We start from the raw sequence: 16609 nt of genomic DNA, 5'->3' as shown, positions 1-16609 counted from the left end.
AGTAAAATTGCATTGCATTCTATATTATGCCGGCGGTCTTTAAATCAATTTTCTGAATAGAAATTAAAAAATAAATAAAACCATAATATTATAAAGAAAAATATTAAAAAGAACTGAAGAATATTGCATTGGAAACATAATTTCATTATGACAATTTTGTTATACGAGTATAATAGAAAATCATTTTTAGAAGAGAGAGAGAACTTTGTTGGTGAGTTTTCAACCCGGGATATGGTGTTGAATTATTAAAAAAATCACATAGTCGCCTTGACCTCATAAAACTTAAAATATAAAACAAAAAAAAAATTATTTTTAAAAAAATTATCATTCATTTTAGTCCTTCTTACAATTCCCGTTATTTTTATGATTTTTAGTGTTGGTAATGGTACGATGCTGATATGGGAGAATATTGCCGTCGTCACTACTTTTTATATTATTGTTGTTCATTGGTTTTTATTTTTTCACCTTAAGCGTTTAACCCAGAAAATTTTTTTACTACAATTTTGCTGCATTTTCATACAAAAGAAAAATATAAAACAAAAATAAAGAAAAAAAGGCAAAATATGAAAAATGTAGGAATAAACGAATAAACAAAGTTAAATTTGAAAAAAAAATCCTTGCTTTGTTTTGTTCCTTAACATTTTTAGTTTTAGTTTAAACTAAAAATAACAGTTAAAAGTGGAACAAAGTGCAATATCAATTGTAATTCTTACCATTCTTACTAATAATTTTTTGTAATATAATTGTATTGTGTGAAAAATTTTTTATAGTTAAGCAAGATTCGTACTTTCAGCATTGCACGAATTGTAAAATTGTGGAAGAAAATTATCGGGGTTTTCCTAATTAGGAAAAATTGTAAAATTTTAGAATAATTTCATGGTTGGGTTCCTTATAGTTGGATTACATAATATATCTTTGTAAATTGAATTTTTTGTAGCTACGTGAAGTTTGGAATATTTCTTTAAATAATATTTTGAGTTCCGAATTAATGCAATTCAAGATTACGGATAGACCTGATCATATAATCATGTAAATGGTTCGACTTTTATCAAATTTCAGCGTTATTGATTTGTATGCCTTTGTATATGATGTAATAAATATATTAAAGGTTTTAATTTTAATTATGAAAAACTTAGTGACAAACAAGATGCTATTTTTTATTTGGTTCAACTTTTCAATTTCATCCAATATCTCTTTAATATTTTGGGTTTAATGTCAATTAAATTTGATCAGGGAATGCGTCCACCATGACTGTAATAAATAAATAAACTTATTTTACCATTTATAAGCAAGTGTTAGCCTTAATTATGATATTTTCGAATTTGTATGAACAACACGATTGATAAGAAAGCAATTAATAAAAAATTTGTTTATACTTCGGTCCCAGCAAAGTATGGATTAAGAGCGAAATACTGGATAAAAGAAAGATCTTAAATTAATCTAATATATGTGGTTCTCTATCTTTTCTATGTTTCTTATTAAAAACTCATTACGGCACAATTTAATATGTGATCTAAAGTAATTTAACAAATTTTCAAATTGCGTAAGTAAGTCATAAGTAAACTTTAGGCCTAAAAGTAAATGGTCACAGTGTTACCATATTGAATAATCAAGTAAATTTTCAAATCTATTATACTTATATTGCACGTAAAATTGAATATTATGAGATACACAGACACAAAATAAAATGTCAAATTAATTTTCAATCAGCAAGTGTTTTAAATGTTGCTAAATTTAAATTTTATCAAATAATTTTAACTTTTGATAATTTTAAGTTTTGACTACGCCAGATTTCTTTAAATAATAATTATTTTGTGTTACTAATTTCATTTAAACAAAAATATGTTAAATGTTTATTGTATGTTTCGAGTAATTTAAAAAAGCAAAAAGTTTCCATTTTTGTGAAAAATGCTAAAAATTTTTATTGTTTTCGCAATTTTTTATTTAACCTATTTTGCGTACTCATGAATGTATTGTAGAATTTTATATGAAAGAACTGATGACAAAATGCCTAACAAAATGAGAAAGAAAAAATAGCACTATTTTATATACAGTTATAATTTATTGAATATTGTAGTTTCAACACAACTCAATTTTTATTCTTATAATTTTCTGTTTATTTTAAATGTAGACAAACACCCGGAAACGGAACGTTATATTTTCCACCATTTCTTGCTCAATATTTTCGTGCGGATGTACATGAAGCAACATACAGATGCAAAGCTAGTAATGAAGCTGGAACAATTTTAAGTAGAAATGTTAGAGTTCAAGCAGGTAACGTATTGTTAAAGTATTTCTATAGTAAATTGAATAGGTTTATTTACATAAATGAATGGATACATTGATTCTAAAAGCAAGACAACATATTTGAATTCTCGGTTGTTTGTTATTTATGTAAGGAGAACAAGAATGTTGGGAATGTTATTTTTACTTTTTGATTGCTGTTTTTTTCTTAAAATATTAATTTACGAAATTTGGTAATTCACGTAAATGCAAGGATAAATAAGCTCAAATGACATTTTTCATGTACTTATGAACGTTTATATTGCATGGTTGTAAGTATATCGAAAAGTTTTTACATGCTTTTTCAATCAGTTTTGAAAACAAGAAAAAAAAATCTGATGTGGTCAGCACATAACCGACCGCATTGTGTATTATCTAGTTAAATGAAAGTGTTACAGAATATTATAAAAATGTCTGTTAAATTTTTCTTTAAAATTTTTAGGACATTAGTAAGCTTATAGTTAACATACCTAGAAAAATGTAAATTTGGCTCTTAGTAGGGTTTCGCTTTGTGCTACCCGAATTCCCTGTAATGCTCGCTAGTTAGTTTCGGTAACAACCAGAACTCAAATATCAAATTTCAAGAAATTTCAACAATTCGTTCCGTAGATATGATGAAAAATGTAAAATCGGCCCGCAGATCAGTTTTCGAGTCCTGATCTTTCCAAAAAATTTACATGTTCATTGTTTTAATATGAGGAATTCAAATAGTAAATTTCAATGCAATCGGTTGATTATTTCTCTTTATATACACAAAAATGTACATTTGGTCCGTAGTAAACGTCTAGTTGCCGATGCTTGATTTGTTCCAAAAGCTAGGAATTTTCACGGACGGTCGAGCAAAGCTCATATATGAAATTTCAAATAAATCGGTTGAATATTTTATTCAAAATGGTGAAAAATGTAAAATTGGCCCGCAAATCAATTTTCGAGCCCAGATCTTTCCAAAAAATTTATATGTTCATTTGTTTTAATACGAGGAATTCATATATTAAATTTCAATGAAATCGGTTGATTATGTCTCTTTATATACACAAAAATGTACATTTGGCCCGTAGTAAACGTCTAGTTGCCGATGCCTGTGTTTTTCTAAAACATAGGAATTTTCGCGGACGGTCGAGCTGAGCTTATATATAAAATTTCAAATAAATCGGTTGAATATTTTCTTTAAAATGTTTAAAAATGTAAAACAGGCCCGCTAAAAAGTGCAGTTCCCGAGGCCTGATATATACCAAAAGTTGATCAATCCGTGCCATGGTGGAAATAAACTTACATATAAAATTTCATCAAAATCGGTTCAGCCGAACTTGAGATACACGCGTGCACACACAGACCGACAGACCGACAGGTTGCTAAAAATAGTTTATTTACACTTCCCTACTATGGAGAAGTACGTTCCCTCCGAAAACTCGATATGCAAAATTTGTTGACATCACATAACCTACCTATTGTTTACACAATACGGTCGGTAATAGAGTTGACCGTGCTAAATCTGTGATTCCGGTACGAATGTTTTAACCGTTATAACTTATATGGGTCTAATGCAGTTTATTTTTGTATGGCAGTTGTTGTTTAGCTAATTAACTTGTACATCCACAATCACAATAACAACTGTTTTACTAGAATATTGGTCCTATCATATCACTCATTTATGTAAAACTCGAATCTCTTCACCTTATAGCTATGAAATTGCAAGACTTCTAGAACCACAAAAAATTTTAATGGAATCATTAGCCCTGTTGCTTGCTTTAATTATGGGAAATTTAATAGTGTGACAGTTTGCAGTCGCGAAATATGATTGAATTAATTTTAGAGAGTTGTGAAACAGTTACTCGAACCATTACTTTGAATGAAACAAAATTAAATAGAGTTCGTGCGGGAAAAAATCTTAGTAACTAATGAAAATTGTTCTGCTTGCCTAAAAGTATGCAATCTAAATTTGAAAATCGTTTCACATATTCTTCCCATTTATTTCATTTAATAATTAATATGTAGGCGGTAAAAGTTAATTAAAAGTCGTCTTTGTCATTTTCTAATTAACATAATTGAAAAGTCATGTTTTACCCGTTGACATATCTAATTAAAAATTATTTGGAATTCTGATTGGCTAAAATTTATGATTTTTTATTTTATTATTATGCTGCAGAAGCAAAGTTATTCATAAAAACCCAATTTGTTAATAAACTTTAATTATTAATGTTCTCTTTTTATGGAAGTTCAAAAATTTTTCCATAAAACTCAATTATTAATTCAAGTTTAAAAACTATATTTCCGGAATTCTGATATTTGCGACGCCTTACACGTAGAACAATCACAGTATTGTGAAAATGAACGTCATTATTTTTCAGTATTTATTAAAGGTTTGCAAAAGTACAAAATACACACTTGAATATTAAATTTTTTTTACATGTCCATATTGTTTAGCTTTAAGTCCGGATATGAAATAGCAAACCCTATTTTATGATGTGTTGAAGTGAAACAAAAAATAAATGATAAAAAGAAAATAAATATTGAAAAATGTTTGTAACCAGCGAATTTTTCTCTTCCGATTTTTATTCTGATTTCCTTTATTATAGGCACTTGCATTTCAATGTACTTAAAAATATAAAAATGAGAATCCGTGGATGTAACTTTTAGGTAGTAATGTAAAAAGGAAGAAAATTGTTACTCTAAAATGAGAAGGTTTAATGGTAATTATAGATAGTTGCCGGAAAATAGTTAAGTGCGTATACAGTTATATTTTTTTAATTAAATAACGAGTTGGTTGTTTTTAATGGAACAAAAAAAAATGTGATGCGGCCAGCAAATGAGAGACCACGTCACATATTTTCTTTTATTCACTTATTCTAATAAAGGCAATGTCTTGTGTTAACTGAATTTCAATATATTTGGAACTCCTATGCTTTTGTAGAAGATATCTGGCTCTTCATTGAAGTTCTTTTCATATAACTTTATTTTCATGACAAGTTTATTGCCAACAGGCTTAAAGTATGAAAATTAGAAGAAAATTTTATGAAAATAAATTATTAAATGTAAAATTATACCTTAATAAAGTTTTAAGAAGTTGGAACAGATGTGCCTAAAGATCGGTCATTCTGAATTAACCATGTTGAACAATGAGATCATGTTAACTTTCAAAAGTGAGTAAGAAACCAAACACAAATTTTTATCGAAAACAATTCAATTAAAATTGAGACACACGAAGACAGTCTATATTAACGTTTTTTCCATGACAAAGTAAAATTTTGTTCGTTGAAAACTTGGCTTGTGAAATTTTATACTATGACAATACCCCAATTTATTACATTCGTCGCGATCGGTTAAAAGATAAACAGAGAAAATTTTTATGAATTGATGTGCGAAAATCATTATTTTATGTTTACGATGACAAATTACTAAAATGGGGCAACGGTTGTTCTATATGGTTAATGATAAAATTGAAATGTGAATGAGAAATATAATCTCATCTGCAATATTGTTAATCGTTTTTAATTTTTGATTAATATAGAAAAATGTATTTGTTAAAGAAAGCAAGAAGCAGCTGCAAGCAGATCAACTAAAAGTTGTCTATTACTGTAAGCATAATTTTTCGTAAACTTCGTGCACTTGATATTCTAAAGATGATTCAATTTTTTTACAAAATTTTCTGCACCTACTTGTGTTCTCGAATTGTCAGTACCTTTTTAGCACTTTTCCAAAAAAATTTTGAAAAAAGTGCTTATTAGTTTCACTCTGTCCGTCCGTCCGTCCGTCCGTCCGTCCGTCCGTCCGTCCGTCTGTCCGTGTGTCTGTTTACAAAACTTCTACACCCTTGAAGATAGAAAGCTGAAATTTTGTACGTACATAGGTCTTTATTAGAAACTTATTTCCGTAGAACCAAATTTTTACCTATCTCCCCCCCCCTCTAAAAGTTATACCCCCCCAAAACCCTAAAAATGGTCTTTTTTAATTACTTGTTGCAATGAAACCATAAGCATTTTTGAAATTTTGCAAACGCATAAAGGCAGCGGCTTGCTTCCCCTAGCGCGATACACTATAGTTAAACTTTAGAAAAACAAAATGGCCGTTCAAATTTACCGTTATCTAAAGTCTTTTTTTTCCAAATTTTTGATTTCATTTTTCTTCTACACCCCAGCCTGTAGAAGCTTGAAATTTTAGGGGCTTATAGACATTAACAAATAGTTCATTTCGTTAGAAGAAAATTTTTTTCCATCTCCACCCCCTCTCAAGTTATCGCCTCTTGAAATTTGTAAAATTTGAATTTTTGGCGCCTTATATTTCCGAAACCGCAAACGTTTTCAAATTTCTATAAACACGAAAAGCTAACGGTAAATTATATAACATTAAAAAATATAATTATTTTTCTTAACTCACACAATTAATCCTTAAAATCGAGCATTATGTTAACCCCACTTTATATTAATTTTTGCTTTATTTCAAAGACTGCATGAATGCATCATCCTAAATATATGCAATCCTAGAAATAGTTAAATATGAATGAAAATAATTTTAATAGCTTGATAGGTATACACAGACTGTATTTAAAAGCAGAATTTTCACTTGTTGAAGGGAAAAGTGCTACAATACAAACCATTGGTTTGACCCAACTTTATTATTTAAAATGATAATATCCAATGGCATCGCCTTCTCTTTTTCATATAATTTTCATTGAGAACATCTTGTAAAATAAAATTAATTTGGGTATTAAAAGATATCCATTTCCATGTTTCCGCCTTTTTAGAACATCTGAACATTATTTCCAATTTCCTAAATTTTTAGTGATTGGTCGAAAGATCTGGGATGATAATTGCCTTGAAAACCTGCATAATACAAAATATATCAATAATTTTTAGCATTGTTGTCGCTTACAATTTGTAATTCTTACCGCCCACAGAAATTTTAATTTTAATGGTCTTTCTCAGGTGATTTCGAACGAATTGTTTTTTCCAATATACTTATATGCTTAAGAATCACTATTATTCTCACTTTGATGTTGTTAAAAGGAAATACCTTACTTTTATTAAAAAATATTTTTGAAATTACATAACGTACATTTATACATTATATGAACGTTATGTAAGTGTATTATGTACATTGCATCCCTACACATTATACATGGCATTGTTATATATTTTATTGTTTTACAGTTATACGTAGAAATTTTCATGTCCGAGTCGATAACACGGAAGTATACATGGGTAATTCAGCATTGTTGAGGTGTGTTGTACCAGAGTACGTTAAACAATATGTCACAGTATCGAGTTGGTATAAAGGAGATGAAGTTCTATTACCTGATTTATCAGATATTGGTAAGTGATTTATATATGTACATACAAATATCGTATATAATGTGATAAAATAGTAGATAAAATTTATATGGAAAATAATAAATTTTAAATAAAATATTTATGTATAGTTTTTGATACTTCTATCCTTCCGAACACAGTGGAAAACAAAAGAAAAAGAAAGAGAGAAAAAGAAAAAAGTTTTTCCCGGAAATTAGTTCGATTACTGCAAGTTGATTGTGCTTCATATATACAATGTTCTAAAGATACAAAATATTGCTGTTTATTGATTGAATTGCATTAAATTTTGTGTTGTTTTATTTTACTCTTATATTGATTGCCTTTAAAATTAAATAAATGAATGAAGGTAGTCATGTCCTTCGTAACAAATTATATTTTAAAATTAAATTTTGGAGCTGGAACTTTTCTTTTTAAAGTAAATAATGTTGTGTAATTTCTTATAATTTGAAGACTTTTAGTTCTTTTCGCTTAACTTTTCTTTTATAATGAAGAAAAAAATTCGAGTTTATTTAAATTTCAGTGAAATCGTGTATTTCATAATGAGATTGATTTCAAACAGTTTCGGAATTTGAGCTCACGTCACTTATAATTTTCATAATTCATGAATTAAGAAACAATAATTAAATAAAGTTTTGCAGCTCCTATTTGAAGAACACAGCATGGTTAGCATTCACGAGGCCCTGTAATTTTATTAAAGTCAAATTTTAGAAAATTTTGTGTGTATAATTATTGGATTATATTTTTGGGCTGCATTTTGATACCGTTTTGAAAAAATTTGCTTTATAATCTCAAAAATTTAAAAAGAATAAGATGTACCAACCAATCAACCATCATTATCAATTTATAAATAGTAGTTTCAAGTAGAATTACAAAAATATATTGTAATCTTTCAGAAACAAAATAAAATTTTTTAAAGAATATTTTCCTGGATGTGATTAAAAAATCTCCCATACCACTCAAAGTTTCTTGGAAATGTTCGATAAAGTTATTGAATGAATATCAAACATAGAGAAACTATTTGACTAATTAGTGATGAAATGAGGGTATATCTGCTCATTAATTATTGAGATACTGAAGAACTACACAGTAAATTTAAAAGAATATTTGCTGTTGTAACCTTATAAATGCATTTTCGAAATGTATTACAATCTTACGAGTCCTCTTATAACGCTAAGAAATAGAAGCGTCTATATTTATTTTACAAGTTTTTCGGCCACACGTATGTATTTTTTCTCAATGATGAATTCTGAGTTGTTTTAATAGTATGAAGTCCGAGTTGTTCAGACAAATACTGTTCATCTGTTTCATTTATAATTCAAAAATGCAGTAAGTTAAGCATATAAGGTTTTAATGAAATCAAGCAAAAATTGCTAAAGAGCAGTTGATTTCAAATTCGAATAATATGTTCACTTCAAAAGTTATAGTAGTTCTTATAGTAGCTGCCGAGTAACTTTGCGAAATGGTTTACAACAAGACGACATCAGTTTATGGTAGCTTCTTTTATCAGGTTATGGTAGCAAAAATATTTTAATTTTATTTCAAATTTCACACGATCAAATTTAGTTGCTGAGTCTCTATTCTAAAATTTGGATAGCAAGGAATAAAAGTTTTTACTGGCATAAAAATAATCAGCTATCGCAATATAACTTTTAAGAAACATTTGTAGTGTTACAAATTTGACACGACAAGCTCTACCTTTTCTTACAATTACTTTAATTTTTGATTTTCTCATTTTTTCTCAAAATATTAACTGATACTGTCATCTTAAAAGAAAATTGATGAATGGTGACTAAAATACGAAAAAAATTTCTTATCCGCAAATTGTACAATTAACATATTACACGTGCTGATTTTCTTCTTAATCGGCACATAAAAAGTCAGATAAACGATTGTGCTCCGATTTAGTTTCCAAATATATGAAGAGAACAAATTGATAATTTCAGTAAATCTGTTCAATTGTAACTTTTAAAGAATGTAAAAAATTAATTTTAATGCACTTATGTATTCAGGCAGCACTCATAAAATGTAATGTACTACATTTTGTATGTTATTTCTTAATTTTTCACTAAATCCACTAAATAAAAATTTCATAAACTTTTCAAAATTTAGGAGTGTAAAATAAAAACACGTATTAATAATTTTCTATTAGATCTATTTTCATTATATAATGTACGTATACCTGTACAATAACATGTGCAAAAGAAAACAATAAAAGCAAATGAAAAACAATCTGTGAAAGCAGGAAAATTGTGTGAAAAAGGTCCTGAAACTATACGTACCCATAAATTTTTAATGTTTTTTCAAATATTTTTGTCTTTGTTTTTGTTCTTTTTTTTAACATTTTACACTTCTTTTCTTTTTGTTTTCCTCTTTCATTTTTATGATAAAGCTGGAAGGTATGTTGTATTATCATCGTCAGGAGATTTGTACATTCGTTCAGTACGTTCAGAAGATGCTATAGTTAAATTTTCCTGCCTTACAACGAATACGTTAAGTGGGGAGAGACAACGAAGTGATTCAGTATCATTGACTTTTAAAGGTGAGAATTTTATTGTTATTTTCTTTGTTTTCTTTTTCTCTATATAAATATTTATAAATAAGTATTAGTATTAACTGCAAAAAAAAAAACAAATATTATAATAAAGGCAAGAAGAGTAAAAACAATAACAATAGCAGTAATAATGGTTAAAAGAACCTAACAGGTCTCCGTTTTGTTATTATAGCACAATTTTTTTTATTTTTATATATTAGAGAGAATGAAACAGAAACAACAAAAGAAATGTGTATAAAATTGTTTACGCAATATTGTGTTACTATACAATACTATACATTAATAAAGGATAAAACAAGGATAATGTTTGCACGTATATAAATGCTTGTAGACAGGTGTTTTTTATTATTATAATATTACGTATAGTTAGTTTGTTTTTGTTTTGAAATACAGGGTGCCAAATAGCCGATTCGAAAACTTCGAAATGAAACCATTATTATATCGTTTGTCTTTAACGTTTTTCTTAACAGTTTTTGTAGCGATTTTATGAATAAATTTGTAATGTCAAATTTTGTAACATAGCATACAAAAGTGTAATTATATTTTAGAGTTTTCAACTTTTTGAAGACTCTTTTTGAACTTGTTGTTATAATGCAATAGTTTTTGCTTTTAGCGATTTTAAAAACAATGAGAAAAAGTACAGTTTACCGTGCCAACTCTGTGATACCCGTACGAATTTGTTATCCTATATGTGCGAATAAATTTGTCATAGCTTGCTGTGGGACATACTTTAAGTTGCTGTATTACCATATTAATTTATCCAAAATTTCAGTACTGTGTTTTCAATATTTTCTAAGATATGGCCAAACTGCCATTGAAGTTGTATGGCTGCTATCAGAAAGAGCCAAGCAATTTCATCGACTTTTATCAAACACATTGCCTCTACTAATATATTTACTTGCACGAAATTTCAATGTTTTATAGTTTCTGAGATACAGTCAAATAACTTTTGAAGTTATATGGAAGGTACCAGAAGGAGCCAAATAATTTCAACGACTTTTATGAGACACACTGGCCCTACTAATATATTCGTTTGTGCGAAATTTCAATACCACAACTTTTATAGTTTCTGAGATATAGCCAAATAAATTTTGAAGTTGTATGGCAGCTACCCGAACTAGTACCCTGATCATATCCAATTTAAATAGGATTCTGACATTCACTATTATAAATCATTTGTGAAAATTTGGTGAACTTAGCCCAATTAGTTTTTGAGTTATCGTTATGACGGACGGACAGATGAAAAGACAAAGTTAAATCGACTCAGAATTCGATGCTGATCAAAAGCATACGCTTGAGTCTATATCGCAGACCATTGTTTCTCAGCTTCACAAACGGTAAGGCAAATTTAGTATATCCTTCGGACATACGTTCGTACGAGAGAAAACTTATTGGAAAAATAAAATTACAAAAACAGAATTCTCTGATTTGAAAGTGAATAAAAAAGCGAGGCACACGATCGGGCTTTAAGTGTACATTTAATAATTAAAGAACGGATATTGAACTACAATTATTAAATATTATGAGTAGCCATGAATATCATTGGTGAGAAAGGTAGGAAACCATATGTGTGGAGGTTATTTGTACATAAACTTTTTCTTTTGTTTTATTTTACCTAATTGAATATTTTTTCTATTCTCATTTTTTGGCAGTAATGCCGAAACCGCACATATATTAATTAAATTCCGCCAACATAAAAATTAGATATTATTGTCCATTCATTGTGAATTTCCAGGACAATGCTCTGCTTTACAAACTATTGTTTTAACCCGAGTTTTCTTATCAATTAGTATAGGGGACTTGAGCATTGCTCTCCTATAACTCTTTGAGATTTCAAATTAAAAACTCGCTTTCGGTATTGCACCCTGTACTTACTTACACTTACCAGTTTTAAAACATTATATACAAAATAACAATAAGGTATGATAAAAACAAAAATCTGTTATTTTATTTTGTTTCTGTTTTCATTGGGAAAGGTACGACAGGTTTCCCTTATAAAACTTTTCTTTTTTTTTTGTAATTTTTTTTTATTTACCTTTTACGGGTGAATAAAGTTATGACGAGTTTGTTATTTTGTAGACTATATAGGTACTGTCTAGTAATTAATATAATGATGCAATCATATTGTGTTTGGAAAAAAAAAAACAAAAGTTTTCGCTAGCAAACATTGAATAAAAAACATGCAATACAATATTTTAATATAGAGAAAAATAAAATAAAGGAAGAAAACCAGATAATGTGTGTGTATGTTGTTTTATACGAGTAATAAACATAAGTTAAGAACAAGAAGAAAACAGTAAAAACAAAAAAAAAAATTAAAAGGAAGTTTTAAGGATTCATTCATTAACAATAACTTCGGGTTAAAATATCATTCACCTATACAAAAATCATGTCTTTAATCATCATAATCATCAGCATTAACATTTTGTTTCTATGTTTTTGCTTAATAGCTGGAAGCCATATAATAAATTTAATTTGGATATTGATTAACAAATTTCAAATGATTCTTAAAATATTTTAGAGTTAAATATGAAATTTTTTAAAAATATTTAAGATTAAAGATAAGAAAAGGCGAATTTGTGTAAATTGAAGAAAAAAAAATTAATCACAAGAAAAAGCAGAAAATGAACTGTGAAAAATGTGTTGAAAAGTTGAAAAGGCTAAAAAATTTTCTTTGAGTTAATAAAGTTTCTTTTTGTTATTCTTGGATGCGATTATGAGAAAAGTTGCTTTTTAAATTAAATAAAATATTTTTTATCATTATTTTATTTTTCTTTTTGATGAAAAAGAACCAATAGGATAGATAAACCCTTTGAAATTCCAAGTGAAATTTTTTGAAGTGGAAAACTTTTTCCTTTTTATTAAAGATTAAAATTAAACAAAAAGGGTATACAAAATAGATACCTAATTAAGCAGCTTGAAAAAGCCGAAAATTTTATTTATGGTTAATTTTAAATCACATTAGAATAGTATTTGATCAATAATTTACCGACTATCTACACCAAAATATATTTTGGCACGAAATTTTTAAGAAAGGATTTTAATTCATGGGAAATTTTTAAGAATTTGCTTATAAAGGGTTTAAAAAAGTCAACATTTTTGTGTGTTGCTTTGATTTTTAAAACAACATTTTTCATATCAGAATTTTTAATTATACACAGTATTGAATACACACAGCAGCTTGTTTTGATATACTGCTCCTAATACAGCAATATTGTACTAATTCAGAATAATAATCCAAATATTTTTTTCATAGAATTTTTTAGCACGTTTCAAAAAAAGTTGAAATTTTAAAGAATTTTTTATTGTTTAATAATTATTTTAACTTCAATTCATCCACCGTTCTTTGTACTATCATTAGAATTTAGTGATAAAGTTCAGTGATTAAAGCTCTTGCAAAATATGCGTAAACAATAAATGTTTATGCATTTAACAATAAAATATTTACTAAGCTATTAAAATGCTTGTGATATAGCGAAAATAAGGCAATATCGAGTTTTCGCGAGTTGTCAAAATGATTGTCCTTTTTTTTAACATATACATATGCAATCAAAACTAATTTTTGATGTTCTAAGAGGGAAAATTTTTTAATCCTTTTATTTAATAATGAATCCTAAGAGTTTCCTTAAGTGCAAATGCTTAAGGAAATAAGAATAGGAAAATTAAAAATAATTTTCATAAAAATATTATGTAGATTTTACATACATATAACAGTTTTCCGGAACAAATGCGGACGTTTACACAATTATGCATATTTTATTTAATAACAATACTTGAGAAAATACAAAAGAAATTATTTAAAAACAAAAATAAAAAATAAATCTAAATTAATGCGGAAATGAAGGAAGAAAAAATTTATAATTATTTTTTGTCTTTATTTTTTAGAGTTGGGAAAAAATATGGCACCACGCACAACACAAAAACCAGTAACAGAAATAATTGTGGAACGCGGAAATGATGTTCATCTACCCTGTAATATACAAGGAAATCCTTTACCAGTTTTCACGTAAGTATTCAAGTACATATATACAATATATTCGTATTTTTGTGATCTTATTTAGAGGATGCCTTATTTGTATATGTAATTTTTTAAAAAACAAAAAGTATGTGTGATGAACAGAAATATTCACATATGCATACGAAAAAGTAAGACGTGAACCGTCTAAAAATTGTATAAAGTCAAAAAAAATCTGATGTGATCAGCACATAACCGACTGCATTGACTGCATAGTTTAGCGAAAGTGTTAAACAAAAAATTGTGAAAGCGCCTTTTGAACAGTTTCATTCAATTTTATGGATGTTAGCACATTTTTAGTTAAAATACCTGGAAAAGTATAAATTTGGCTCTTAGTAAAATTTTACTTTGTGCTACTCGAATTCGCTCAAAAGTTCACCAGTTAGTTTCGGTAATAACCAGAATTCAAATATCAAATTTCAAGGAATTCCACCAAATCCGTTTGATAGATATGGTAGAAAATGCAAAATCGGCACTCAGTTCGGTTTTCCAGCTCTGACCTGACCAAATTTATAGATTCATTTAACACCTCGAATTTGAATATTGAATTTCAAGGAAATTGGTTGATAATTTCTCTTTATATACGCAAAAATGTAAGATCGGCCACATAGTCCATTCAAAAATTAACACTCACTTAGCCGAACTTGAAATACATGCGTAGGCACACAGACCGATAGACCGGCAGACCAATCTCTCTTCAAAAATAGTTTGTTTACGCTTCCATAATATGGCGAGAAGTGCGTTCCCACCGAAAACACGACATTCGAAATTTAGTGCAATCACATAACCTCCCTTATTGTATGCAATGTGGTCGTTAAAAAAGGAAAGAAAAAAACACAGAGCGACGGTTCTTTTATTCAATAAACAGAAAATATTTTCCTCTTTGTCATTACAAACTTTTATTTTTTATTTTTGTTTTCGGTTCTAAAAAGAAAATTTTCTATGCTCCATGATAGCTCTTAAGTGCTTTCTAGTATTTTATATTGATTTAAATTTATGAAGTGATCGCTAAAAGAATGTCAAAGATTTTATTGTAAAAGGAAAATAGAGTAAAATAAGTTTGTGTACAAAACCATTTTTAAAAATCCTTAGATAAATAAGGAATATTTGAATTCTTTTATTGATAACAAGGCATGTTTGTAAGGAATATTTATAGGAAGAAAATTTTCTTTTTAGAAGACTTCCAATTTTAATTTATGTTTTGTAAAAAAAGTTTTATTTTAATTTTGAAAGTTCGTAGGTTCAATACAAATGGCAGAAGAAGTAAGCATGGAAATATATTGAAAATGGAAATGTTCATTGAAATAAATTTGAAAACAACAAAAATTGCTATTATCTTGCTTTCTCAGCCTCCGCTTATGTTCTCAATTCGCAAAATGAGCAAAATTTCAATTTTCGGCATTTTTTTTCTTTGAAAGAGTAATATTGTTTTCCATATTTCAATAATTTGTCTTAACAAACTTACTTAACCGTCGAATTCGACTGTTAATACTTTTCAATTTCTCTTCCTGTACAAAGGGTATTCAATAATTTTTTTATTGCATTATAAATATAATTTTGATAAATTGAGCAATAAATCAATTTGATGTGTTAAAGGAAAATTTGCGTCTTTAGAGAAACCATTGGTATGATCCAAATTTTCTATGAATAGCAACAACCTGTTTTTTAATGTTTTTAGAAATCAAGGCTAAAGAAAATGATGAAATGAATTGAACCGCGCCCATTATGCCATGATTTGCCTTTTTGGTAGATAACTTTGAGTTTTAGTCTAAATATATGGTTAGGTCATTGAGCTGCTGTTTAAAATTATATTCACTTGTCCTAAATGAGTCATGTGGTTTCCTTATCGCAACATTTTAGTTCGAAATATTTCAGATGAGATTATTAATTGCGGGTCAATAAGAAAAACTGTTGGACTTTTCATAATTTTCTCAGAAAATTATTTTGCAACTAAATCCTACACGTTACTAATATGGAAAATTTATAGAATGTTGCTATTACTTAAATTTGTATGAGTAAGTAACTGTTTTTGCTCATTCGGCTTTTCAAAGAAGAATGTTGTCTACACGAGTATTAGGACATTATTTATAGAAATTTTTCACAAACTTCTAAAAACACTTTTCATCAACAGTGTATGTGCAACGTTTTGAACATCTTATATGAATGTGAGAAAAAAATTTATTCACCTCATGAGAGAAATTTTTTGTGTGGTTTAAAAATGTTACGAAAAAAAAAAACGAAAATAAATTTTCGGAAATTTGAATGAAAATGTAAAAATATTTTGCAACATAAACGGAGAAAAAAAAAATTAAACCAAACAAATTTGTTTAAATATAAAAAAGCAAAACACACAACACAAACACAATAAAATAAGTAAGAAAAATCTATGTATATGTGTGTGTGTTGAAAATTATAAAGGAAAGAAAAAATTGAATACAAACATTTTTTTTCCTA

General features: G+C 27.8%; 1 protein-coding gene across 2 annotated transcripts in view; it reads left to right on the top strand.

Annotated features, from left to right (window-relative positions):
- Window positions 1-16609, top strand: part of LOC129614583 (cell adhesion molecule Dscam2) — a 155239-nt gene that overhangs the window by 45963 nt on the left and 92667 nt on the right. For both annotated transcript variants that reach the window (XM_055529286.1, XM_055529295.1), the window contains exons 4-7: window positions 2132-2274; window positions 7431-7592; window positions 9979-10128; window positions 14026-14146. In XM_055529286.1, coding sequence (XP_055385261.1) covers window positions 2132-2274; window positions 7431-7592; window positions 9979-10128; window positions 14026-14146 — 576 coding nt within the window. The remainder of the gene's footprint in view (window positions 1-2131; window positions 2275-7430; window positions 7593-9978; window positions 10129-14025; window positions 14147-16609) is intronic.

Source organism: Condylostylus longicornis, unplaced genomic scaffold, assembly GCF_029603195.1.
Source record: "Condylostylus longicornis isolate FDR11 unplaced genomic scaffold, ASM2960319v2 ptg000004l, whole genome shotgun sequence".
In the NCBI taxonomy this organism is placed as follows: Eukaryota; Metazoa; Arthropoda; class Insecta; order Diptera; family Dolichopodidae; genus Condylostylus; species Condylostylus longicornis.
The sequence above is the reverse complement of the archived record's forward strand: the minus strand, read 5'-3'. Positions and strand labels throughout refer to the sequence as shown.